The following is a 27139-nucleotide window of genomic DNA, read 5'->3' on the forward strand; positions in this document are numbered from 1 at the left end:
CCACCCAAGAAACAATCCGGCTGTTCATACAGTCGGCCCTTGGCATCCGGTGTCCATGGGGAGATTGGCTCCAGGACCCCCGAAGATACTGAAATTGGCAGGTGCTCCCTCAATGCTAGTGGAGCACAGTGCATACAGTCAGCCCTCCATAACTGGTAGATTCACAGTGCTGACTGCCTGCACTGCTGACCATGCGAACTGGGGTGATGGCAGATGTTTAACGACTGGCTCTGTAAGCAGAAGAGAACGCCGAAGAACTTGGTTTTTCGTATTTGCCAATTTCTGTGGTGCAAATATTCCCATCAGGGCTGACTTCAGGCTACCAACAGGAAGTCACTGAAAGCTGAACTGAGAAGGATACACTGACCCAGCTCCTGCCAATATGCACTAGCTCCCGCATGTAATATTCTTTCCCCACTTCCCAAAAACACATACTTAGGGGAAGGTGACAGGTGACAGGGCAAGTGGGCTCTGGGAGTTCAGCTGTGCCCAGATTTGGGCCTCTCTCTGAAGCAACAGGACTGTCTCCTCTCTCCTCGCTGGGGACTCCCAGACAGCCAACCCAGTGTCATCAACGCCCTTCCAGTTCCTTTGACTGGTTCATTCTGTTCAAAGAATCTGCTTCCTGATGCTTTGTGAGTTACAGTATCACAGCAGTTTTAAGGGCCCTGCCCTAGACATGCAGGTTCAAGAGCAACATACCACAGGGTGGACGAGAGATGCAGAAGTGGTCCAGCAGTGACTGGTCTCGTGCTTGTCCTGTTCCTCCAATAAGGCACTTAACTGAAGGACTTGTTTTTGCCTTTGTGCTATGCTTATTTTCAAACACATTCAAAAGGTTTTATTAAGAGCAACCTGCCTCACACTAAGTACAAACGAATTTCTTCAGGAGCCTAGAAGAGCCAGTGTCAGCTCGTGTTTGGGGGGAAAAAATACAGCTGGAACGTTGTTGGCACAAACGCTCTATTTCTGGTAGAAATTGTCCCACATGATTAACGAAGCTTCTGTCAACACTGGGTTCATAATTGGAAACAAGGATTAATTGGAAGTAGACTGGATGAACCAAAAAGTCATTACTCCTCCCTCCAACTCTTAGTTGCTTTTACAAGTCAGGAAGCTATTCTGCTGGGACGACTTAAAACTGGGGAACAAAAGGTTTTATAAAGCAGATTCTTGATCAATGGCATCTAAATTTAACTGGTCATAAGACTCACTTGGGGGACCTTATTAACTATACACACTCCTCAACTCCATCCACCATGAGAGGGGACCTGAGAATTTAAATTTTTATAGTTTTTGCCCCTAAAACTGTGCTCCCCAGAGCACATGCATTGGTGATCACCTGGGAGCTTATTATAAAGGCAGAATCTTAGACCCCACCCCAGACTTGAAACTAGAATCTGAATTTAGCAAGATTCCCAAGTAATGCGTATATGCATTAAAGTTTGAAATTCGCTGCTAAGTCTTTTTTGAACACCAATTCTAACACTCCCTGGGTCAGGCTACCAAAACAGAATCGATTTTTTGCCAGAAAGTGGTGGAGAGAAAAAAAATTATTACTTTATTTCATTTATTTATATATTCACTAATTCAAAGAGACTTGCAGTGGATAATGGTAAAAGACATAAAGTAATAAATACATTTAAAATATGGCTGAAGTCAAAGGGAGGATAGAAAACAATCTTACTACACTTAGTACAATAAAGTGAGCTTCTGGAAGCCAAAGTAGTCAGGTTAGCCTGGTGGGCAGAAGGAAAAAAACTCTATTTCTTTCTGACTGATAAAGAACAAAAAAAAACAAAAACAAAAACAAAAACCAAAAGAGAACTATATAATTTTTTAGAAGACAAACTTTCTTCCTGATTCTAATTTTAAGAATTTATTGGAAGTTCCTTTATGTAAAGGTCTTTGGCCCTCGGAAGGATGCTGCCTTCAGAGCAGTTTTACAGAAGACTCAGAGATTTTAGTGGTGGGATAGTATGGTCAGCCCTCAGTATCCACGGGTTCTGAATCCATGGTGGGTTGAATCCAACGCCATGGAACTTACAGATACAGAAGGCCGACAGTACATGGTATTAATACTCAGTGATGTCTTGGACTGCATTCTTGAGTTACATTTTAAACTCTGACTTGCTGAAGGCATTTCTTTAGGGCAAATGACATAAGGAATCATTATAATATTTATCTTTCAGATTTTTAACAAGCCCCTTCTATTGGCTTTAAGCCACCGGAGCCACGCCAAGAACATCTTAGTTCAATTCTCCCATGGCAGCCTAAGTCACTCTGTTGGCTGAATCCTAACACACTATCTTGGCAAAAGGGGCCTTTCAGACATGGTTGGAATCTCTGATGCCCAATATTTCTCTTCTCTTTTTGTTTTTTAAATTTTTTAGTTGAGTGTAGTTGATTTACATTAGTTTCAGTTGTACAGCAAAGTGATTCATTTATACATATACATACATATAAATTTTCCTTTCAGATTCTTTTCCATTATATGTTATTATAAGAAACTGAATACAGTTCCCTGTGCTATCCAGTGGCTCCTTGTTTATCTGTTTTATAGAAAGCCCGATATTTCTTTTTGGCAGAAGAACTTCGGATTCAGAATCCTGACCCAAATCAGAAGCTTTGCTTGATAGACTATATTCAACTTAAAAAAACAGACAAAGAAAAACTCTGTTTAGGGTAGCTTTCCTATTTTAGCCTAGTGGTTTTCAAAGTTGGGTGTGGGACCAGCAGTGTCAGCATCACCTGGGAGCTCATCAGAAATGCAAATCCTCAGGTCCCAGCCCAGAACTTCTACGTCAGAAATTCTGGAAGTAGAGCTCAGCAATCTGTGTTTTATTTAACAAGTCCTCCAAGTGATTCTGACGCATGGCAACGTTTGAGAATCAATACCACAGGATTTTTTTTTTTTTTTTTTTGGAGAATAACATGCTTCTCCATTCTTTTTCAAATTTAAGTACAGTCAGCTATAATGTGTCAGTTTCTGGTGTACAGCACAATGTCCCAGTCATGCATATACACACATATATTCGTATTCATATTCTTTTTCATTAAAGGTCACCACAAGATATTGAATACACTTCCCTGTGCTATACAGAAGAAACTTGTGTCTTTTTTAAATCTATTTTTATAATCTCAAACTCCCAAACTTACCACAGGAAAACTTAACTGCCTTCTGATCTGATCAGTTGGAACAGTAGTTCCCAACCTGTGCTGTTCATTAGAATCACACCTGGGTGGCTTTAAGGACTGAAGGGTCCCAGGGTCCTAGGCCTAGTGATGTGTTAGTTGCTATGGAGGATCGTATGGTATCAGGTTATTGAAAAGCTCCCTAGGTGACTGTAATTGGCAGCAAAATTTGAGAACCAAGGAAATGGATTTACTGGTGATTTTGCGGCTGTCTACATTACAGGCTTTTGGTATGTATACTAGTTAAAAATAGCAAAAAAACAAAAAAAAAAAAAACCAAAAAAAGCCCCCAAAACAAAAGACTATTATATTGCTACAAACACTTTTAGGTTTGCAACAAGTTTTCACATGTGATCTCTTTTAGTTTTTTGACAGTGAGGAAAAGCACATTCTACTGATAAATGAATGTTTAGTGACTTGTGAAAAATATGAAATTTGAGTTTGAGATCCAAGTGCATAGCTTTCCCTCTTCACGATGAGTTAAGTCAAGCTCCTGCCTAGATGACTACAGCTGGGCAGGAGAGGCTCTCGCCCTCTCCTTGGATGCTGATCACACTCAGCACATTTGATTATTTTGTAATCTGGCTCAACGAGGCAGCTGAGAAATCAGACTCAGACGCAGATGAGCACTTGCGAAAGTCCCTGTGAAACAACTTTTAGTTTAGCCTTAATGTTTTTCTAATTTGCAAGCCCATCATTTGGACAAATGCCAAATCAACCAGATAATTGCTCAAGCCTGCACCTCACTTTAATTGGCCCATCAGTTCCTTAATGGCATCAGAGTGTCCTGCCAGAGTCTGACGTCCTCCACCACACAGGCCAGGAGGATCCCCATGGTACTGAACCACCGGACAGAAATTCCTCAGGACAAAGCTACTTCTCTCCCTTATGCAGTCCTGGCAAAGTCGGGCCGTATTCGAGACCACTGGGAAGACATCCACTTGCTCATAGGGATCATTTATCCCATTTCAAAGTCAAAGATACTCAAATAAATAAATGAAATGATACTCCCTGTATAAGAAAAAAAAAATCAAAGATACTCTGAGTCATGGCCTGTTATGACCCAGGTGAACTGGGCGAAGTAACCAAGCATCATGGTCCATCACAACCACTCATCCTCCGTAGGGAGTGCTGTTGGTACCCTACACAGATTGTTTTTCTGACCCTAGCTGCTGTGAGCACTGGCTGCTTACCACCTCCAGCTGCCCCCGTCTCTGGGAAACTGGGAGGTTCTGCCCCATCTGCCTGCCATCGCCACCACCTCCTAAGGGGCAACCCAATGAATAATACAGAGATTTTTACAAGGCCGGCCTCCTTGCCTCAGGTGGTAGTAACTTTGAGATGCAGTTTATGCTCCAGACATCCTGCCTCCAGGATGCAGATGTGACACAGGCTAGACTTCACCTGAGACCACGTCCCTGTTCAGCTGCTTTTGCTTTCAGGTTTGTCCCAAAGGACACTCCCCCAGGGACTCACAGGTACCCGAACCCCTGCCTCTGCTTTTGGGAGTTCAGTCATCCTCTACGATATGTACAGAATGACATAAGTATTCTGTACGGAGCATCACAGAAAAGGCCAAGTTTGGCAATTCAGTCAGCAGCCCCCATCACCAACAGGATCACCTATGTAAGTGGACACAAACATTAAACATGAATAGAAATAGTTCATTAGAAAAGTTATCCTTTAATCAATAAAATGCCTAACTTAGTTTTCTTCATTATTTTTTTTAATGGAAGATTCGAGTTTCCCCGTGATTATAAGACTCTACTCACTACAATTCCAACACACCTTCGTGAGTGGGGAGAGGGGCAGGATGACGGTATCACAGGGAATCACGCAGCACCAGAGGCGTATGCCACACAAGTAAACCTCATCCATGACGTAGCTTAATACAGGAGAAAAAGTCTGGGAACAGCTGCCTTGAGGAATAATAAACTATCAATTGTAAGAGGCCAATCACAAACAAGGACATTTCTATTCGAAATACTCCTAACCAGACCTACTCTAATACACTGACCTCAAGGTAAAAGGCTCTCTATGGCATTCTCCTATCCAGTGAGTAAATCACCCAGCACCCAGGTTAATTATTCAGCAGTTTCAGTCCATTAAATATAGATACGTTACATATACATTAAATACCTAGACAGAACACATAAAACAAGACCAAGGGAAAGCCTATTAAACAGATGCTTCCTGACCATCTCTTATTCATGACTTTCGGGCTGGTACCCAGCATGGAAAGGATTCTCCTCTTAAGCATTGGAGGAAGCTGATCATTTGACTGAGAGCTGGAACCAGCACAATTTTTTTTCTTCCTCATCCTGAAGGACTTGTTTTCATCTTTGTTTCTATGTTGAATTCAGCCTCCCTAGGATTCCAACCTAGGTAATAACCAATCAGTTATTTGATCCACTAGAGTCAAACTATTGCCATTCTGCAAGAAACAACATGACTAGTGGAATACAGTCATATTAGAGCTTACCTAAGGTAACCAATATTAATTTACATGTATTCTCACATAGTCAAGTGTCCCTTTCATTCACTTACAATGGACTCTAGGGATCAACCCATTCAAACTTTACCGCCCTTCAATTCACTTGGAATGTGCTAGCATGATTTTGGGGGGGAGGCAGAAAAATGGGATATTAAAGAGGAAACATCTAAGCTTGTTGATGAAGATCCTCTAAAATTAGCCCTTATTTTTCCATCTTTTTTTTTTCAAGTCTAAACTTTGCCTAAATGATTTATGTGTGTGAATCAAAAATTTTGAAAAAACACTCAGGATTCTCTGTAAGCGAGAAACTATCCAGATGTTTTAAAACTCTGAATCTTCCTTCAGGCCCGTTCACTCTGATCTGCAAGCTTCCTGGTCCTTTCTCTCTGCCTGTACAAATATAAAGCATTTTTCAGGGCTCAGCTGATTAGTCCAGTCCATTAGACGAGCTCCCTTTCCTGAATTTCTGAGAAGACTTACTATTTTTACCACTTATTTGGCCTGTATCACTTACTGACATGCCTTATTGTTCTATTCAACAGAGATCAGGGGGTTAAGTAGCTTCTCAAACGTTTTCATCTTATTTTCCCTGCTCTAGCGTGCTGATCTCAAGGGACTCAAGAAAGGACTCAGAATTCATTTGGAATTAGATCCATTTGGAAATGATTTTAAATAAACCTCTGAATGTAAGAGTTGGAGAAGTGATTCCCACCTCTCAGGCCTTGAACTCTGGGTAGTGGGGAGGGGGAGGACCTGGAGAGGATCCTGGAACACAAACAACATGTATACACACACACACACACACACACACACACATTCGGACGTGTACACATATACACTTCTCATACAGACTCTGTTATGTTCAGCTGTGGGTAGTGCTCTAGATAAAAATCATTTAATAGCCTTTCTCACTTCAGGCTCTGCTTTTGGGACTTCAGTCATCCTCTGTCTTTATCCCGTGGTTGCATCCCATGATTTTCAGTCATCTGTTACTATCAAGTTTTCTTCTTTTAACAAAGGGAACTACAAAATCTTTTAAAATGATAATGAGGTCCCCAGACTTATAAATTGGTGAGTATTCACCTAGAGGGTTTTAGGACCATGTGATTCATTCCTGAGGCCACACAGCCTCCATTTTAGCTGTTCTTCTAACTAGCTGACACAACATTTAATAGAGTAGACACTTCTCTCTGCAGAAAACCTTAAGCAATCTATAGAGTGGTGAACTGTGCTCCAAGAGTCAGTTCCAACTACCCATTAACTACCTGGCCAGGGTGGGACCATCGCATTTGTCCTGGAGGAAGTTGGAATTACTGTTCTCAACATTTATAGGGTGGGAGGTACGTGTGTTGAGGCTTCCAAAAAGGTCATCCTTAGAGTAGATCAAGCCAAGCAGATGATTATTCCAGGGGCACAGAATTCTCCCAGGCTGCTGTGAAAAAGACTGCAGCCCCATGAACTCTCACAAAGTCTTGTCTTTGATGGGATGCTGGTTCATGTAAAGAACTTGGTGAGAAGAACAACGGTGTAAGGTTTTCCTTCCTTTTTGACTTTGCACGGGGTGGAAGTACATTCAGTTGAGGAGCACCTCCTTAAACATGGAAGAGTTCCATGCTGGGCAGCAAAAGAGTGCTTTGCAGAAGGGAAGTCAGGACTCTGAAACTGGGCAAATTACCAGGATTTCTGGAATCAGCTCCTTGTGTGGGCTGCTTTTGTCTTCTTTATAATCTTTCTACTATGCTCTCTCTAAGAACTACTGCTCAGATACTTGAGATAAATTCTGAGTCAGAGTCAAGATTTTTCTATGAGACAAATGCAAGTTGATGGCCTGGACTTTTTTTTTTTTTTTAATGCCCATTGGTTTGTTAATCCACTTAACTTATGCTTTCAATTATTTACTAAACTCATTACTTCATTTTTTAAAACAGTCCCTCAACTCCTTCATCACCTACTGTAGTCATTCATTCTTTCATTCATTCATTATTTACCGAGTGTGTTCTATGTGCTTCAATATTGCATTAAGTCCTGAGGGTTAAATGATGAGTTAAGCCAAATATGGTCCTTGACACCATGGGGAAGTTAAAGTGCAGGGAGAGAAAAAGGCAGAAAAGTCACAGTAACAAACGCAACATGCACTTGGAGCATCTGTTATAAAGGTGAGTTAAAAGGCAAGACAAAAATGTAATAGAAGTTAGAATCCAGGGGGTGGGAAGGAATAGACTGGGATTTCAAAATGTAGACTAGATAAACATGATTATACTGTATAACACAGGGAAATATAGACAAGATCTTGTGGGAGCTCGCAGAGAAAAAAATGTGACAATGAATATATACATGTTCATGTAAAACTCAAAAATTGTGCTCTACAACTGGAATTTGACACAACATTGTAAAATGATTATAAATCAATAAAAAATGTTAAAAAAAAGTTAGTACCTGCACATCTTGACCTCCCAATTTATCCCTTCCCACCCTGGTAACCATAAGTTTGTTTCCTATGTCTGTGAGTGTAGCATAGGAAGCTATATTCAGTATCTTACAGTAATTTATAATGAAAAAGAATGTGAAAAGGAATATATGGATGTGCATTTGTGATTGAAACATTATGCTGTATGCCAGGAACTGACACAACACTGTAAACTGACTATACTTCAATAAAAAATAAAATGTGACAGGAGGAGTTGACCGGGGCCTAGGGCCTGGTGTGGTTTCCTGAGGAAGCATCCACGGAGCTGGAGTGGGAGGATGGAGAGGAGTTAATGAAAGGAAGAGGTGATGGCGGAGCATCTCAGGCAGAGGAACAGGTGCGCGCTGGTGGCCTGTGCAGGAGGGGAGGACGGTTACTGTCTAGCACAGGAAGGTCAGCCTAGCTGAAGAGCAGGAGGAAAGGGGCCGCGGGTGAAAGATAGAGCCGGAGGGGCAGACCGCTAGTGCACAGTCTGGAAAATTCAGATGTGAAAGAACAAGACGTAATCTGCCAGCTGTTCAAATAAACCTTTCCACACCGAGGCAGCTCCTTCTCCCTCCAAGCTGAAGTTGCAGCCAATCAGGGTGGCAGCCACAGACACCAAAGCATTTCAGAAACTGGGCTCGATTTAGCAGAATGACCGATAGAGGAATAAAAATGAGCACCGAGGGAACTGCATTAACCCATCCTCAGCATCAGAAGCAGCTGATTCAGAAAGTGGTCTCTTCTCACTGCTGGTGGAACACATTACTTGTTTCCCGAGCAATATCCTCGGTCTAAAGATCCCTTCACTCCTTTTCTTGGATGGAACATTTATGCTTGGCAAAGCACATGTTAGTTCAGTAAGTTAAAGGTTTTACTCTTTTTTCTTTCCAGTACGAAGACTCACCTATAACGCTCAGCTCCGCGCTGGAAAAGATAACTCCGTGTTTATTCTCTGCCACACACTGGTACATGCCAGCATCTGAGAGGTTCACTACTGTTATGTTGAGCATTCCTTGCTCGATTTGAATTCTATCCTGTGAAAGAGGAACACAAAACAATGACCTTCTGCAACTGAGACCTTCAGGCAATCTTGCTACCTGTTATATCAAAGGGGCTTACGGGGAAGAAAATAGCCATCACATAAGCAATTTACATAACATGATCTATTAATCTGTCAGCTAAATTTGTAGCAGGTCAGATGCTAAATGGAACAACCGGTACATCAGTTGGTAAATGGGATTTAAATTGTAGGAATCTCTCCAGTTCTTATTGATTTAAGAGTGAAACCGTTCAGATTAATATCCGCTCTAAACAGATGAAATTTAAAATACATTTTTTTTTACTCCAAGGCTTGGTGCTACTCCAAGGGGGTAAGGGGTGGGAAATACAACTCAATTTATAGTTTAGAGTAGTTGAAACACTCAGATTATGAGCAGGCAACACTTTGAAGGTTAATAGGACTGTCATCTTCTTGGATGAAGCAGAGACACATATATGACATCAGCTGAAGTTTACTAAGAAAAGGCGTAGGTATTAATAATGTTCTTCCCTTACTCGAGTGCTATTGGTGGCATGAGCTAAGCTTCGGACCATCTGCTGGCAGCCAGTCTGAAGAAAGCAAAGCTAGTGTCTAGAACAACAGACCATCCTCATTCATCAGCCAGAGGTTATGTCAGTTTTTATAAGTACCCCAAAAGATTTCCTCTATTCCGGGAGCCATGTTCCAGGAACCTCTTTTCTACCTGCCATTTTAAAGAGTAAAATGCATAAAGATGTACTGGTTTTCTGTTTGCCTCAGGGTTGTGATTTAGCTGGGCAGACATTGTATTAGGCTTTGAACGAACCTCGCATCCAGGTTGCCTCACATTAAATAAAGGGAGGAAAACGCTAGTTAACCTGGGTACCTACAGTCTAGTGATCCGTTTGCGTTTGGCTTTTAGAATTAAGAGAATCTTGGGACGGGCAGGGGCCCTCCCGTGGCAGGGTGTGGGTTGGGCTCACCACACAGCCCTTTGCTGCGGCTCTGCACACCCGCATCCCGGCCAGTGCCCAGAGCAGGCGCTCTTCCCCGGAGACTGACCAGAGAGGAGATCTGAGCAGGAAAATCTGGCTCTCAACTTGGGGACTGAGGGACAAATCAAATGTCAGCGAATATTTGAATTCGGTAGGAAAATACAATACGGAAAACTAAACTGGCCAAAACTGCTCCTCGTTCTAAGGTCGTCCCCCACCCCCACTCCACTCCTATTTCTTTGTCAAGACTCGCTCCATTTGGATGGGCGGTCCTGTATCTTGTCAATGCCCCGCCTGTCCTAGCAGATTCTGGGGGTACCATCCAGATACTCCTTTCAGAACCAAGGTCCTTATTCTTCCAGCTGCTAAGTGTGATGATGGACCACAGCTGAGCCTGCCTCCAGGCACTGTCCTTTGCTGAAATCCAATGACTGGTCATTGTGAGGTTGCAAAGGCCGGGCTGCCTTGCTGCAACTTGGGCAAATTTAAAGGACCAGCCTTTTAAGGACCACCCTGCTCTCAAGCGCCTCCTGAAGGTCTCTACTGCAACTGCAAGACTGTTTAACATCTCCATCCCCTAGATCCCCAACTCCTTCAGAGGTGAGGCTCACAACGGCACCCGCAACATACTTCCTGCAGGCAAATCTCTTCGTCAGAGTCTGTTTTGAGAAAATCCAAAGACAGAGCCATTTCTGAAATGCTTTCCAAGAGCACTTAAGCTTTTTTTTTCCCCTTTATGCCACATCTCCTACCCCACATACATTTTCCTTAAGAAAATTTCCATATAACCAATTCTGAAAGGCAAACTTCAGTAGTTCTGAATCTAGTAGACATTTAATATTTGGATCTCAGCTCTGCAACTAACTAATGATTTGATCTTAGGCAAATTGCTCAATTATGCCCATTTTACAGGCAGGTCAGTTTCCCTGTCTGTAAAATGGGCATAACAATAGCATTTATCTCGTAAGGTCCCTGATGAATATCAGATGAGACTGTGTTTGAAGTGGCAGGACAGGGGAGAACTTGTTAAAATTGTTTGAGAAGCACGCCTTCCAAGTCCTTTGTGGCTGTTGCTATAACCTCTCATTTCCCCTTACAAAATGAACAGTCTAAGTAGAATTTTCATTTCAATGGTTCTAAATCTCTATTTCTATTTCTATTGTGTTTGTCAAAGAAGAAAATCTGCTATCTTTTCAAAATATCTTGTTTCTTTTCATGGGCATGATTTCTTCACTTTATCTCTTTAAGCATCCTAAATAGACTTATTCCTATTTCTTAGATGGCTCTATGGGTTGATTATCTTTCCAAACAAAAAAAAATTTTTTTTGCATATGGTTTGGAATATTGGTTTGCAGGTTTATTTTGGACTCTGTTTTTTTAAATTAATTTATTTTGGGGGGAAGATAATTCAGTTCATTCATTTATTTCTAGAGGAGGTACTGCGGATTGAACCCAGGACCTTTTGTATGCTAGGCTTACACTCTACCACTTGAGCTATATCCTCCCCGCTGCAGGCTTATTTTGAAACAGAGTTATTTTTGTTTGTCTTCTCCTCCCTGTTCTTTAGTTTTGTGGTTGCCTCCACCTCCTCCCCTGGCCACTGGTCTAGAAACAGATACACTCATGACTTCTCTCAGGCCCTGATCGGCAAGGACATGGGGACAACTGCAGCTCCCGGCCAGGGCGAGTGTGGGGCGTGGCCCAGGACTGTCCTCCTCTCTTACACCGCACTGTCCTATCAGGCAGCAGCTTGGCTGTAATCTTCACTTAAGCCTTAGCTACACGGATATTGTACCCTGTCTCCAGAGAGGATTGATTATACCCGAGCTCTCACCTACTACTGCCTGCTCCCAGGCCTGCAGGCTGGTATCTCCAGCCTCAGTCATTGCTTTTAGTTTCTGTTCTATTTCTGTTGCATCAGAGATGTTAATCTTGTGCTTGCATTCGGCGTTACCACACGTTTAAGGCAGACTGGGTGTTCTGCTGGTGAACATTTTCAACCATGTTGTCCACCAGTCTCCCCAGACAGAAGACAATAGTAACAAAGCCCACTGAAGGAGGGGATTTGGGTGCTGAGAGGTCTGCCTCACTCACGCACTCCTGTCTAGTGTACACACAGACTTGCATCTCAGCACAATTACATGTTCCAGACCGTCAGCATGACTTTCCAGCTGTACAGCCAGAGATCTCAATCTGAGAAGACCAAAGATCCAGTATTGATGCTTATCAAGGCTAAATAAAGCTGAATAATTGGATATACGTACCGTTTCTACTTATCACGTGCATTCACTTCCACATTTTCCACTATTAATGGCATTTGGTTGCATAATATTTTGGAAACAACTGGCCATATTTCTGTTTCTATAGCAACAAAGCCACCTTAACCATCACAGCCAATATTAAAGACACAATTATCAGTCATTTGCTTACCTGCGTTAGCAGGGGTTTGCCATTTTTTAGCCACTTGTATGTAGGTTTGGGCCTTCCGTTGGCTTTGCATTCCCAGAAGACATTTTCTTCAATGGCCACATGGATATCATTTATTTTTTGAATCCAATTAGGTTGAGCTATAGCAGTTCACAAAGCAAAAACAAGACATACATTCAGTGCCTGTTCAGTCCACATTTATCATATGCAATCAAGGGACAAAAATAGGCTTATAATAAAATCCCATTTATAGAGGTTATACAAGGCTGGATAGGAGTTCATGGGGTGCTTTTATAAAACACCCTACTCTCTGTCCAACTCTGAATGTCCTGTTCTTGTAGTCCATGAGGCTGGCTTTCTCATCACTAAAGGCAGAATGAATAAAACTACCATTAGACGTACAGGTAAAATTAACTGCCCTTCTCCCCCAAGTATCTGTTCCCCCTTTTTCCTTTTAGCAGGAGAAGTCTCCCCGACCACCCTAGAACTTCTGGTTGGGCTCATGTTTCCTGAGCTACACCCTGCATTTCTCAGATTCCTTTGCAGCTGGAGGTAACCATGTGACTAAGTTCATACTAATGATACGTGGTGAGTATGAAAGAGATGAGAGCAACTTCCAGGTTATTTACTTAAAACACTTGCCCTAGCCTCGCATTGTCCCTTCCCATTGATTGGAAAAAGTGACCACTGAAACAGCTTTGGGCTCAGAGATGAAGCTCTGTAAGATGCGAACCCTGACCTGCCAGCCTTGGACCTTGAATGACCCTGTGGAGCAAAGCAGCCCCAGACCCACCTGGGTCTTTTTGTAGAGAAGTGTGAGAGAAATAAACTTCTTATTTAAGGCACTGTATTTTGTGGTATCTCTCCTACACATCATATAGATAATTTTTGTGACTCCTTCCTCCTTCAAGATTATCATAATTTTCTATTATTGACTTATTTCATATTGACAGAATGTCGTCCACAAAGGTACAGTCCTAGAATCCCAAATTTCTGATTGAGTCCTGCGTTTCTCCAAGACCTTCTTAAGAAATCAAGTCCCTCCCACAGTCTAACACAGGAACTCAAGACAACACTTAATTCCCACATTGCCTGGTGTCCTCTACACCAGCCCCCACCAAAATGATGTCACATTTCTCACACTTCAATTGAAGTCACATTTTCTTTCCTTGTTCTCATGGGAGATAAAGACAACGTTGAGCCACTTTCCATAATAAGTCCTCCTAAATACAAGCCTTGCCTAAAGCATGACTCATGCTATTGGTAACTGTAATGGCAAATGTATGTAGGCAGAAAACTTTCAGCTCAAAGTTCACACAGGAGAACATAGCTGTCATTCTGGAATGATATCTTCTCTAGGGCATTACTATAGGGTAGTGCCTATCAGTGTAAACCTAACAGTCAGAACTGATATCAGTATTTAATGAGAAGATAGTATTCAATAACCTTAACACGCCTCTTAGCTGACTTGACCTCAGTATTTTCATTCAGTGAGGCCACCAATCATCCATAATTTAATTCAAAAGGAAATTACTAGTGTTGAGGGCAAGCTGTCTATCTTACCTTTCCAATAAGAAGCAAAACTGGAAAAACATTCAACAAGTCGCTTAACCCGCAGAGGTCTCTAGGTCCCTGAATAAATGATGCTTTCTCCTTTTTGCCACCGATAAGCAATTTCATGTTTTTCAAAGAGTAAAACACAGTTTTACAAACCCCTCTAGTGATGAGGATGATTCATTGCTGCACATGAGGGGAAGCTGAAAGGGTCAACTTTCCAGACAAGTTCTAACATCAACAAGCATCAACTTGAACGAAGGGTTATAACCTTCATCCTCGAGAGCTGCAAGTTGGCCATTGTTCTTTACCATCCCGCTGCTAATGCAAAAGGACCTCAAAAGGTAAATACCTTTTTTAGTTCTCTGCTTGGAGAGTTGGATGTGTAACCCTGATAGGGCTAACGGCAGTGGTGTGCCTGATTTCACATTCAACCTGCTGAATATTTACCCCCCACAGAGTTTACCAAAACAAAGCAAACAAGAAAAGCTACAGAAATCTGTGCGGAATATTAACAACTCAGCCAAACTTTTCAAAGAGAGGGAGGAAGGAAAGAATGGAAGGGCAAATGTAACTTATGAAGCAATGTCAAGTCGAAGTTCAAAAAGGAAACATCAAAACCACATGCAGAGACGGAGATTTCAATGTCACAGATTTCCTGTAACTCTTGGGCTTATTCATTGCTTTCTTTCAAAAACACAGAAAGCTGGCGGCACAACCTTGCAATCTCAGAAAGGAGGTGCGGATGGGAAGGGAGGGCTTGAGGGGGTTTTGAAAAGACCTTGCAAAGTTCTAACTAATTAAACGCTTCTGAGGGCTCATTCTGTCTCTTCTGACAGGGTTAGGGAGGTTAAGGTGCTCGACGAGAATGCTCTGTGGTAGCTACTTGTGCTGGCCAAGGTGAAATCAACAAAGTCAGTCTCGGTGAGACACTGTCAAGTACTTTTCTTTTCTTTTTTTTTTTTTAAGTAAAATTAATTCATAGATGCCAAGTCTGAAATGATACAAACATGTTCCTCTTGAAGTCAGTATCTGGGCCCAGGGAAATCAGGAACAGAATATTATATTATATAAATGGCAAAGAATGAGATAATCTTTCTTCTAACATGCCAGTTGCAGGTCTACAGGGCAAATGCCCACACAGGTTTCTCCTGCCGTATCTCTTCGGGTCACCCAGTTCAATGTCCTTGGATGAAAAATGGCCCATTTTAGTGCAGGATACAAAACACTGTTTTCTTTCTTTCCTTTCTTTCCTTTCTTTCTTTCTTTCTTTCTTTCTTTCTTTCTTTCTTTCTTTCTTTCTTTCTTTCTTTCTTTCTTTCTTTTCTTTCTTCCTTTCTTCCTTTCTTCCTTTCTTTCCTTTCTTTCCTTTCTTTCCTTTCTTTCTTTCTATTTTCTTTTTTTTTTCCCTTGATAATGCATGTGGGTCCATGGTATTTATCACTTAATATCTAGGTTCAACTCCATTTTATAATTCCATGTCTAAAAAATAGCACCAAGGAAGGCTTATACATGTTGATTCAACCCTATTATTCCACAAAGCAGATTATGTCTAAACGCCTTTTTGGGTAATATATGTCTAGATCCCAAATACTACATAGAATTAATCACAGCTTCACATCAACAGGGAACCATCTGTTTCGGCCATTCATGCTCTTTCAAGGTTTGAACAAAAGAATCTCTCCTCTAAAACACCTTAAGTCTTGTTCTCAAGATACAAATTCAAATATAAGGTGAAATGGTTGTGTTTTACTTGACCCTGTGACACTGTTAGTCTCTTGAATAGATGAACAAGCTCTTCATTTCAATCTTTTGCTCAATAACTGCCAGACATGACCTAAATCAATCTATCTTCTAGCCTCTGGAACCATGCAAGCATCTTACCTAGTAACAATTTAGACTGCAGACAGTTATAATTTGAACTTAGTGGTCAAACAATTCTCAGAGGCATGTGACTTTCTGACTGCCTCATCGCTAATAGAAAGAAATGCCATCATGAGCCTTCGACCTTAGAAATTTAAAAATCTAAAACAAAGGCTATAATGGGCAAAAAAAAAAAAAATTTAAATTGCTATTACCATGATGACCTGTGGCCATTCAAAATGATTTCTGGCTGGTTTCACAATCTTGGAGAAGATGAATCTTCTCTCCAGGGAATGCAGAGGTTTGGCTAACATTGCTTAAGAAATATATTGGTATCATATGGTATTTTTCTTTCTCTTTCTGGCTTACTTCACTTAGTATGAGGAAACAAACTCATGGTTACCAGGGGGGAAGGGATGGGGAGCGATAAATTGGAAGTTCAGGATTTGCAGATGCTAACTACTCTATATATAAAACAGATAAACGACAAGGTTATGTTGTATAGTACAGGGAACTATATTCAAGATCTTGTAATAACCTACATTGAGAAGGAATGTATATATAAATATATATGTATAAAACTCTATCACTACGCTGTACACCAGAAACTAACATAATACTGTAAACTGACTATACTTCAAATTGAAAAAAAAAAGAAAAGAAAAGAAATATTTGGTCATGAGCTTTATGAACCTGAAGATAATTACTTGGCTTCAGTTTATCATACACACACACACACACACACATATGTATAGTTGCTTTCTAAATCTTTATCTCCAGCCTGGAATTCTTGTACTGTTGACAGAATCACTGAGATATTCTCAATATCTGAATCCAACATTCCCAGAACTTGAGCGATTTATTTTCCAACCTTACTGAAGAGTCTTCTCATTTATTGTTCCAGTCTTCTCTTAAACCCCTGACTTCCCATTTGCAGAAGCCACTGAAAGGAAGGAGCAACTTTACAAGAAATACTCATATTGTGTCGTGTGGCAGTGTCCAAATTTGATCCCCCCTCATAATCACCAGTCCTCTGACTTCAGGCTCGCATCCACTCCCTACAAAACAGCCGTCATCATCCTAATGAGGGTTTTCAAAGTCAGCTCTGTGAAGCTCTGAGGGGTCTTGGGAGGGACCTCCTTCAACAAAAGCAGCCTTGCTTTGTTTTAAATATTGAGAATTTCATGTTAAAAAATAAAAGGAATATGACAATTTAACAACACCTGCACTTTGAAAAATAAAATTTTGAGGTACAAAAATCTCATCATTTTTTAAAAAAAGCTTTGGATTTGGAGCTTGGAGATGGAGGGCTTAAGTTTTCAAATTTGAATCGAGGGGAAGCTGGACCTGACAGAGTCTAAAGCCCCTTCTGACTTCAATGCACTAAGCCTTTAGATTACCTCCTGACCCACCTGAATCCTTGGATCTCTTGGGTTCTCTGTTAATTAGTGCTTCACTCAGACTTTCCCATTTATGGTCTCTGCATCTGTACATAAGTTACACAGCAATTTCACTTCTGGCAATGGCAGAGTGCCATCAGGCCAGTCGTCTCACAGGTAACAATGAGAAGCCACACAGAATGTAAAAACCAACTATGTGAAGGCACACTTAAGGGCAATCCAAAGCAGGAATATTTCTATTAATATGCATTTATTAATAAAATAAAACAGATATAATTGTAGGAAGTAATCCAGGTGTGAGATAATGGATAGGCTGTGTGAATACACTTCGCACCCTGTAAATGTTGTACAAAATAAGCAACATTACCAACAGTTCATATTTATAGGTTAATACTTGAAGTACTCTCCCATCTGGGTCCACCTAGTTCTCTCACTTCCTCTCCAAGTATGCCCAGTGAACACACTGCTCCTGTCAAATAAGGGTTTTCTTTGTCCTCAAATCCAATAAGCTAGATCCTACCTCATATCTTTGTTCATAACATCTTGTCTTTTTGGAATGTACTCCTCCCTTTCATCCCCTATCCAGTTTTCACTCTCCAGAAACACCTCCTCCATGAAGCCTTCCCTGATCTGTCAACTGCAATCCTCGTGAACACATCACAGCTCGTTGGGCACAAATAGCTGTTCCATGCCATCACTTGTATTGTTTTTGTACGAGTCGCTTTAACTCTTTTATTGCTAACCAATTTCTATAAAAGCACACATTTTCTCTTTTCTTCAGGTGTGCTGTTGTCATTTCAGAACTTCAGAAATGAATCATGGAATAAAAAAGAACTTGAAATCAGGAATATGTTCATAAAAAAGGGCTTAAGGCTAGTTCACTAAGCCCACTTCCACCCAAAGGCACCAAGCTCCTGTCTAGCCTAACAGATGAATGGCTTTATATTTATTTTTAATCCTCAACTCAATCACTGCCTAGTGTTTCTCTGGTTGTGCTCTTATTGAGTTGAATTCATCCCTTTCTCCATCCCCTATCCATCTTCTGAGCAAAATACTTCCAATCATGAACACGGAGTATTTATAGACTATCTCAATCTGCATTACTTTATACATGTTATTTCTCAGACTCATAATAACCTGAAAGTTAAGTGTCACTGCCCCATTTTACTGATGAGGTCCAGAGACATAAAAGTCCACATTCAGAAAGTGGCTCAGTTAGGACTGGCACGTATTCTTGCTTGGCTTCAATGTCTGCTGTCTACAGGCTCTCAAAATACGTCCCCGCCAGCAACGGCAATGGGAGTATTCTTTTGGCTCGATGGTTCTCAAAGTGTGTCTAAGGGTCACTGGGGTTCCCCAAGTCTCTTTCAGGAAGCCCATGAGAGCCTTTCTTTCCACCTACACATCTATGTGAGACCAGCTTTTCTTCATATACTTCGACCAAAACAACAGTCATGATAGATTAAATACAAAAGCACATACAAGAATCTAGCTTTTTTTCTGTTAAGACAGATAGGAAAGAGATTTGCCAAAACCTAAACAATGTCCCTCTTATTTGTTTAGAGAAATACAGTCAGTTTTCTTTAAACATAATATTAATTATATTAACATACGCTGGTTATATTATTGTTATTTTAAAATAAATAAAGTACTAAATTAAATTCTCAGTATTAATTGCTAATATGCTATATATTGATAGATACAACCCACATAAGCAATTTGGAGTCTTCTATAATCTTTCAGAGTGAAAAGGAGGCCTGAAACCAAAAATATGAGAACTGCTGCTTTAGACAAGCACAGAAACATTCAGATAAACGAATCCACCCATGCAAAACTTGCTACAAGTAGATTTAAACAATATATCTTGATAGATAAAGATTGTAACAACGACTTCTGCCTTTTGCGGCCACACAGAGTAAGGAGACTGAATTTCACTTCCATACACTGTCCTTGCTGTGACTATTTCTTCCCTGGTCTGAAGTTTCTCATGGGGTAAGGACCCTGTAACCCCACTCCTGTATCACTGCCCACCGGCCATTATTTACAATATGCTTTCACTGTGCACCCCAGGAAAAACTGCAGCAACCCACTTAATTGCAACCACCAGCTGAAGTGAAGGAAGCAAACATTTCTGACTTTATCTTAAGAGACATTCAGAGAAATTGAGGGTCTCAGTATCAGTTATGTCCAGGACAATTAAGTAGATGACTGCTCCGCTGCAAAATTAATTTATCTACTGCGTTCTTTTTTCTGGTCGCTCTGTCCTTTAAGCCACTTTGTGGGGCTGAATATTATCTAGTGATGACATGCACACAGAGTATCTGTGGGGAGATTAATATGAGGGGCTGCAGGAGGCTCTGTATTCACTCACTGATGACCTTAGAGATACTCAGACACCGCGTGCAGTGTCATCAGCCTACAGTTTTGCCTTTAGAGCCAAAGAACCATCGCCCACAAGGTCCAGACATACAGCCATAGATGGTAAGTTGGACAGAAAAATAAAGAAATTTCTCTTTTGGACTCAGTGATCAGGTGCTTGTCCTAGGAAACAGGAAGAGAAAACGTCAGGTGTTCATCTGGATGTTTTCATTTATGACTTTGGTTGTGGAAAACAAGCAGAAAAAGAAACTGGATGACTGATGGATTTTTTTTTCCCTTTACCTATTTTATTAAAATGTCTTACTGGCAGGAAAAGGAACATGTATCCTTTAACAGAAAGAGCAAGTCTAGTCATAGATGAATTCCTGCTCACCGTATCATCTTGGGTAAGTTATTTTATGCCTTTGGGCCTTATTTTTAAAGTTATAACAATCAAAGGGTTGGCCCCAATAGATCCTTCGAACTCAAACATTATAGGATTCTATGAAATATCACCTGTTTATTGCTCAAAAATTATATTCCCTATTTTCTCATGGTGAAGATGATTTTACTTAACACCTGTTACATAGAGAAGAAATTGTAAAAAAGGCATTAAATATCAGGTTCCACGAGTTCATGCTTTGTTCCTATGATGACTATAATTCAACTGGTCTATTTGTGCAAAAAGGAAGTGACTATCCAGACGCAACGAGGTGGAAAGATGAGTAATTATCAAGTGAATTAAATCCATTTTATGCTCCCCTTTCTTTCTTCAAAGACGGTTTCCTCTCCCACTCTTCTTCTACTTTGTCTGTGGAGGCTGGCTACAATGCTTGACGTGACAGCAAGCTGTTAGCTTTTAAGAGAAGCAGGAACACCTTTGCTTGCATGTAACTGCATTGGCGTCACTCCACCCCTGGGAAACAGCCTAGCACAGAGCAATGACTCTCACAATGTGGACTCCAGACAAGCTGCAACCTCCTGACCAAGGAACCTAAAAGAAATGCAAGTTCTCAAATCCCACCCCAGCCCTACAGAATCAGAACTTCTGGAGGTAGGACTCAGTCTCCTGTACTCTGATAAAAATTTCAGATTATTCTAATGCACGCTGAAGTTTGGGGACTTCTAACATGAAGGAACAGGCGTAGCATTTGAAATCTGTCTCCACTTCTTATGGAGTAAACATCAATCAGTAACGTTATGTCTTTGGGAATCAGTTCCCTTATCCATAAAATGTCTATCTGTAGGAATGACAAGAGTGTCTTACTGGCTCTAACTCCAAACTAAATCTCAAATCTCCATTGATTTTCCTTCCTTGAGTGCTAGCCACCAGCCTCTCTCACCTGGTTGGCTTCCTGACCCACTGTCCTGCTTTTACTCTTGGCTCCGTCATCTAGTCACCACAAAGCAAGGCCAGTTGTTTTCTAAAAGCATGAATCCGATTGGCTCATTCTCCTGCTTAAAATTCTCCAATGGTTTCTCATTACAATCGGAATAAAACCCAAACTCCACCCAGCTTACAAATAATGCGTAATCTGTCAACCGCCCATGTTTCAAAACCTTTTGCTCCTTCTCACCATGACTTAACCTCCACTGGTTTCCTTGATGCATCTCACACATGTTAAGTAGCTTCCTGTCTCAGGGCCTTTGCACTTCCTTACCTTTTGCCTGGAATGAACTACCTCTTGAAAGCCTGGCTCTTTTTCATCCTTTATGTTCCAGCTCAGAAGTCAAATCTCAGACAAGTCCTCCCTGACTACCTTATCTTCCCACGCCTTTCTTCTATTCTTAGTTATTTTCTATCATAGCCTCCTAATCATTCTCTTCACATTCTCATCACATGAAATTTTCCAGTTCATTTATTTGCTTCATAGTATATTGCTTGTCAACTGCTAGTCAAAGACAACTTCCTTGAAGACAGGGGTTTGTCTTACAGCTCTAAGTGCCTAACATTGCCTGCCCTATGGTAGGCAATACAGAAAGTTTTTTTTTCAACAAACTAATAATATATTAAAATCATTTGGAAAATGTCTACCTTTAAGCGACAAAGATCTGTAGTTTTTCACCCATGAAAATATAACAGATCTAATTTTAGGAATTTTTTTTTTATGCTGAAAAATGTCTCAAAGGGCAGATTAAAATTAGATACACTCTGGTCAAGTATAAGTCTTGGCAAAAAGAAACTGGGAAGATGGGCTAGGGGAAAAAATGTTCTCTGTCTGAACTAGTTTCTGTTCTTCCTACATCCCAAACTTGAGTAGCACATGCCAACCCAAAGACACAGCCACAGCGAAAACCAGAAGCAGGGGCTCCGCCCAGGGAGTGAGTGGAAGCGCCACCCCCAACGGGGCTGTGGAGGAAGATTAAATGGTTCCAGTGCAAGAACAGAATAACCGCCCTTATGGCAACCCAGAACAGAAGTCAGCACACCTGTCTGCGGTGGTTGAAGTCAAGAGGTGATGAATGGGATGCACCAACTTGGAACCAAAAACAGAGAAGCAGGTTTCTAAGCGGAAACACAAGGTTTATAATCCCCAAGCACAGCACATCTTAATGCTGTAAGAAATTATCTCATCAACAAAGACAGGATGTTCACGGGTAAGTGACTAGGGCTACTTTCTTCCCATTTGTGAAATACACAGTGATTTTAATTATAATAACTCATTTAAATTGGAGATCCAGGCAGCTGGATATTAGGAACATTCTGAAAACCCAAAAGAGACCAAAAAAAAAAAAGAAAAAAGAAAGAAAGAAAAAAAAAGATGACAGCCAAGCTCTTTTGTATAATTAAGCTCTCCGGTGACAATGAAAACATTTCGATAATTTCCGTGTCACTGATACACTAGTTGAGGAAAAACAAAAGAATAAACATACAGGCAACAGCCCAGTACCATGGAAGTCAACTCATCTGACAAGCTTCGAACACCGAGGGTGCTTGACAGCTGAGGAAAAAGCTGTGTTATCTTCAGCAAAAGCAGTCAAATTTCATTCTGCTTTTTTCTCCACGCATGGATGCAGATAACCTCATTTAAAAGGGAAACACTGTTAGGACTTGATTTTCATCTTCAAGGCAGGATCCCTGAAAAAACCTTTCACTGTACAAAGCTGGGCGCCAATGACAAGGGTTATTTTCCAAAACAGGAACTCCGGAGTATTCTTCTGCCAGTGCAGGAAATCTCAGACCTACTAGAGAGCCAACTCCAGGTGATAGAATATTTCATACTCTTTTAACTTACTGAAAACAGATATTTCACTTAAAAGAAAATCATAGAAGTGAATGTGACTTCAATGAATTTGTTGAGCTACTCAAATAACATTCAGGAACAGCCACCGCTGAGTCAAAAATTCGATTCAACTAATACAAAAGAAAACATTGGCCATTTATTAGAATATTTTCAGGTTGCCCCTTCTTGACATACGAGAAATAATTATTACACTGGTGAGAAAAATGTAGCCTCAGCACTTAAAAATTGTTATCTCACTGAACAAATCTGTAACCTTCAGTCTTATATTTTTTCCAGCCAATTAACTGTGTTTTTTTTTTTTGTTTGTTTGTTTGTTTTTTTGCTTTTCGATTACTCGAGTAAGATATCAACCACCACAGTTTAAGAAAGAGCAAAGGTCAAATATTAAGTCTGTCATTTGGCATGGGTAGAGTTAGCTCTTTATTATTGTGGAAGGAAGATGTGTGATTAAAAGAAGAGTGCATATTTATTCAACCAACTGATGCGCAGGTCATCGCATAAAACACTTTGTAGAAGCATGTGTGTTCTCCTCCTTGGGCTGTATCAGAGGTATGAGTCCAGTATGAGGAGGGCCAGATGGCTGAGGTCACTGAAGGCTAGCTGATATCCAAAATCTTCACCCAGTTTCTCATCATGCTTCTAGAAAACCGTCTATGACTAGTGAACAAAATTCTTTCCCCATATCTTAAAACCAAAATGCTCTGGAAGAAGAATTGGCAAAACAGACTTTCGTGGTATCCGCTATTGCAAGAAGTAAGAACGTTTAGCGCTCTGGCCACATCTTGCCCCTGAAGAACTACTCTCATCATTTGAATATACACTGTTGTTTACTTAAGCCATTATTGAGCAATTATCAGTCTATAATACTTATTTTCAATACTCCAGACAGATGGGATTCAGCCATGTTCCAGTTTGGGAGAACTCAATTTGCTTTCAAAATGCCTACCCGATGAAATCCCTTTCTGGATTTCAAATCAATACCTTAACAGGGTTTCCAAGATAGGCTCAACTGAAGACCACGTGCTAGAGGTTTTACATTTATATTATGTTTGGATCAATGCCGACGATTTGATTGGAATAGAAGCAGCTGCACATAAAAAGTCTTCGGGGTGAGAGAGATTTGTCGCACTCCACTCTGATAGAAACTAAATTTGGATAGTGTGCATTTTGAAATGTTCATGGTACCACATTAAACTGCTACCAAATAGGAGCAATTACAAAGGATTAACACAAGCTCCAAATCAAAATTCAAATGAAGAAAAACAGAGAGCTGAAAAAAAAAATAAATCAAGAGCATGAATAACACAACATTTCCTGCGTCAGATTTACAGCTTGATGGCAGGAGCGAAAATGGTTCCTTTGCAAGTGTGTTCACACTAATATCCGTCCTCCAAACACATCCGCCTAACTTCTTCCTCTCTGCTCTGTCAACATCCTTGCCCCCCATCTTCACTCTCCACGCCCCAAATCACCCAGGGAATGCTAATTAAGCAGCAAACCAAGGGTTTCACACAATCCCATTTTGTGCAATCCTTCTGGAAAAGCCTGAATGCAAACCTCCCAGCTTATGATCTTTATAACAAAAAGGTCAACAAATGATAAACTGGAATCACACACTTACCATAAAAAGTCAACTGTCCTCTGGCAACGTTTTTCCCTCTTGAATTTTCAGCCACACATTCGTATAAACCAGCATCCTCCTGCTGAAAATTGGGGATTTCAAGGATTCCATCTGACTTGTGTCTTCTGGCTTTCCTTGCTATCAGCTTTCCATCAGCTCTTCTCCAGATGATAGTTGGTACTGGACTGATAGCGAGGAAAAAAAGGAGTGACTCAAGTTAGAGAATGTGGCATCTTTTATTTGAACCTATGCTCCTAACAAACGCTTCCTTCTCGGGTCTAAATATTACACGCTTGCACTACACACTGTTTCCTGAGCTTCGTTTATGCACTTTAACACCATTATGATTTTAGCCATATCTACATCTCTAGTAGTATTATATACTTAATGTTTTTCTTAAAAATCAATAACCTTTCTTAAACTTATATAAGGTAATCTATGTAATCTTCCATGCAATATGAATACTGAAATAAAAACAGACTTTTATATGCTTGCTAAATTTTTTCTAGTGTATCTGCTTTTTCAAAATCATCAATATGAAAAATGCCCATGCTCAGATGCGGGGAATTAAAGATGCCTCCACCAAGATGAGGTCCAGGCCCTCTCTTCCCCTTGACCCTGGTGGGTTCCTGGGCTCCTGTGACTACTGAAATAAGGCACAAGGGATGTGGTCAGTGTCAAGGCACTGGCAGCTTCCACTGTCTGCCTCTTGGAACACTCTTTATGGAAGCTTACCAACATATATAGCAGTCTATTAAGAGGGTGCCTTTGTAGGGGAGGGTATAGCTCAGTGGTAGAGTGTGTGCTTAGCATGCAGAAGGTCCTGGGTTCAAACCCCAGTACTGCCACTAAATGAATAAATAAATAAACCTACTTACCTCCCCCTCCTAAAAAGAGGGTGGTTTGGGGAAACTGTACTTAGAACAGTGAGATACAGAAAGAAGCAATCTGTGGGGTCTTTATATACTCTCAAGGCATCCATCATCCTACAGCTGTAACTTTAGAACACATCTTAAATTGCAAGGAGGGCATCCCCGAATCTGCAAATCAATGGTGTAGTGAGCTAACCACCGCTTTTAAGACTGCAGTTTCCTAGCAGGGGATACAATTATTTACTTATTTATTTTTCACAAAAACACACACAGAGAAGTAATTAGACTAAAGACTTGCTAATCTTCTCTGGAAAACCTGAGATGGTATTTAAAAAATTAAAGCCATCAACGCTACTATACTTGTTTCAGGAGAATTTACGTTCATTAGGCAGATGCTAACTCAAAACGCAGAAAGGGCTCTATCAGAAGGACATTACGGGTGTCTCCACGTTTGATGCGATAGACACTTAATGCGCACGCCTTTACAAATAACTGTACTTAGACATAGTCTTTCTGCTCTTAAGTGGGCCGTGATGATGTGTTTCAGCAGCTGGAAGTGCGTCCCCCAAACATTTCTGTGTAGACTGGAGGAGCCCAACCTGGGTCTTTTGTTTTCATTCTAATGCCATTCAAGCAGCGTGAATAGACTTTAATTCATACCCTCTTTGAAGTGGGAACAACATAAATTTTGCTGTCTTTCTCTACAGAAGATTTTTCAAGGTGCCACCTTACAGAGTTCATCCAACATATGCCTAGACTATCTAGTTAACCTACTTTCATCTTTCCTTTAAATTAAGTTTCCTGCTATATACGTATTTATACTATATATAAGATATATTTATATATATATGTAAAATAAAAAATGGGACCATCTTCTACTGTTTGGCAATCTGTTTTTATCCTCTTAGGAATAAAACGTGGGCATTTTATGTCTTACATGTCGTTTTACAACCTGACATTTAACGTCAGTACAGTGTTCAGTCCTACAGCTCTGCCATAATTTATTTAATGGGGAAAGTTTTCAGGACGTAGAAAATGATCACTGTATTTTCCTGCACCAAAGTAAAGACACTATTGTAGCTTGTACTGCCGTGAGTCAAAAACATGAAAACCAAAAGGATCCTTCCTTTAGCGCTAAAAAACAAAACAAAACAAAAAAACCCCAACTTTCTTCCATGTTGCTGTAAAACACAAAAATCAGATGAATAGAGATTACATGCTGACACGAGCTGAGCAAAAGTTGGTGCTGTTGCCTTGGCCAACACCTGGGCACGGAAAAGGGATGAGTGAGGAGGTAGCAGTGGGTTAGCCACATAGATGGGTTTGGGCACAGAGATTTATATGCATCATTAAAAAGCACAGATGACCTAAAAATTCTTATTTCAGATGACAGTTTTTGTCACTGATGCCAAACCTTTTCTGCAGGGTTACTGGCAAAATCTTAACCGACCTGCTTTTCATTTTCCTTATGCCCTCTGAAAGACACACTAGGGGAAATTTAACTGGTTCCCAAATAGGTTTAACTAAGAATATTCCACAGGCTGAATAATAAATTTGCAAATAATTCTCAGATGACTCTGTAAAATAAAGCTAAAAAAGATTACTTGAGACTATCAGGTCTTACAGAGCTACAGCCAAAGCAGAA

At 40.6% G+C, this 27139-nt stretch overlaps 1 protein-coding gene across 6 annotated transcripts in view; it reads right to left on the reverse strand.

The window, feature by feature from the left end:
• Positions 1-27139, reverse strand: part of LOC105093180 (contactin-4) — an 813469-nt gene that overhangs the window by 125833 nt on the left and 660497 nt on the right. For all 6 annotated transcript variants that reach the window (XM_031470760.2, XM_031470759.2, XM_064496304.1 and 3 more), the window contains 3 exons: positions 24623-24807; positions 12585-12721; positions 9046-9175 (listed from right to left, as the gene is read on the reverse strand). In XM_031470760.2, coding sequence (XP_031326620.2) covers positions 9046-9175; positions 12585-12721; positions 24623-24807 — 452 coding nt within the window. The remainder of the gene's footprint in view (positions 1-9045; positions 9176-12584; positions 12722-24622; positions 24808-27139) is intronic.

This window comes from Camelus dromedarius, chromosome 17, assembly GCF_036321535.1.
Source record: "Camelus dromedarius isolate mCamDro1 chromosome 17, mCamDro1.pat, whole genome shotgun sequence".
In the NCBI taxonomy this organism is placed as follows: Eukaryota; Metazoa; Chordata; class Mammalia; order Artiodactyla; family Camelidae; genus Camelus; species Camelus dromedarius.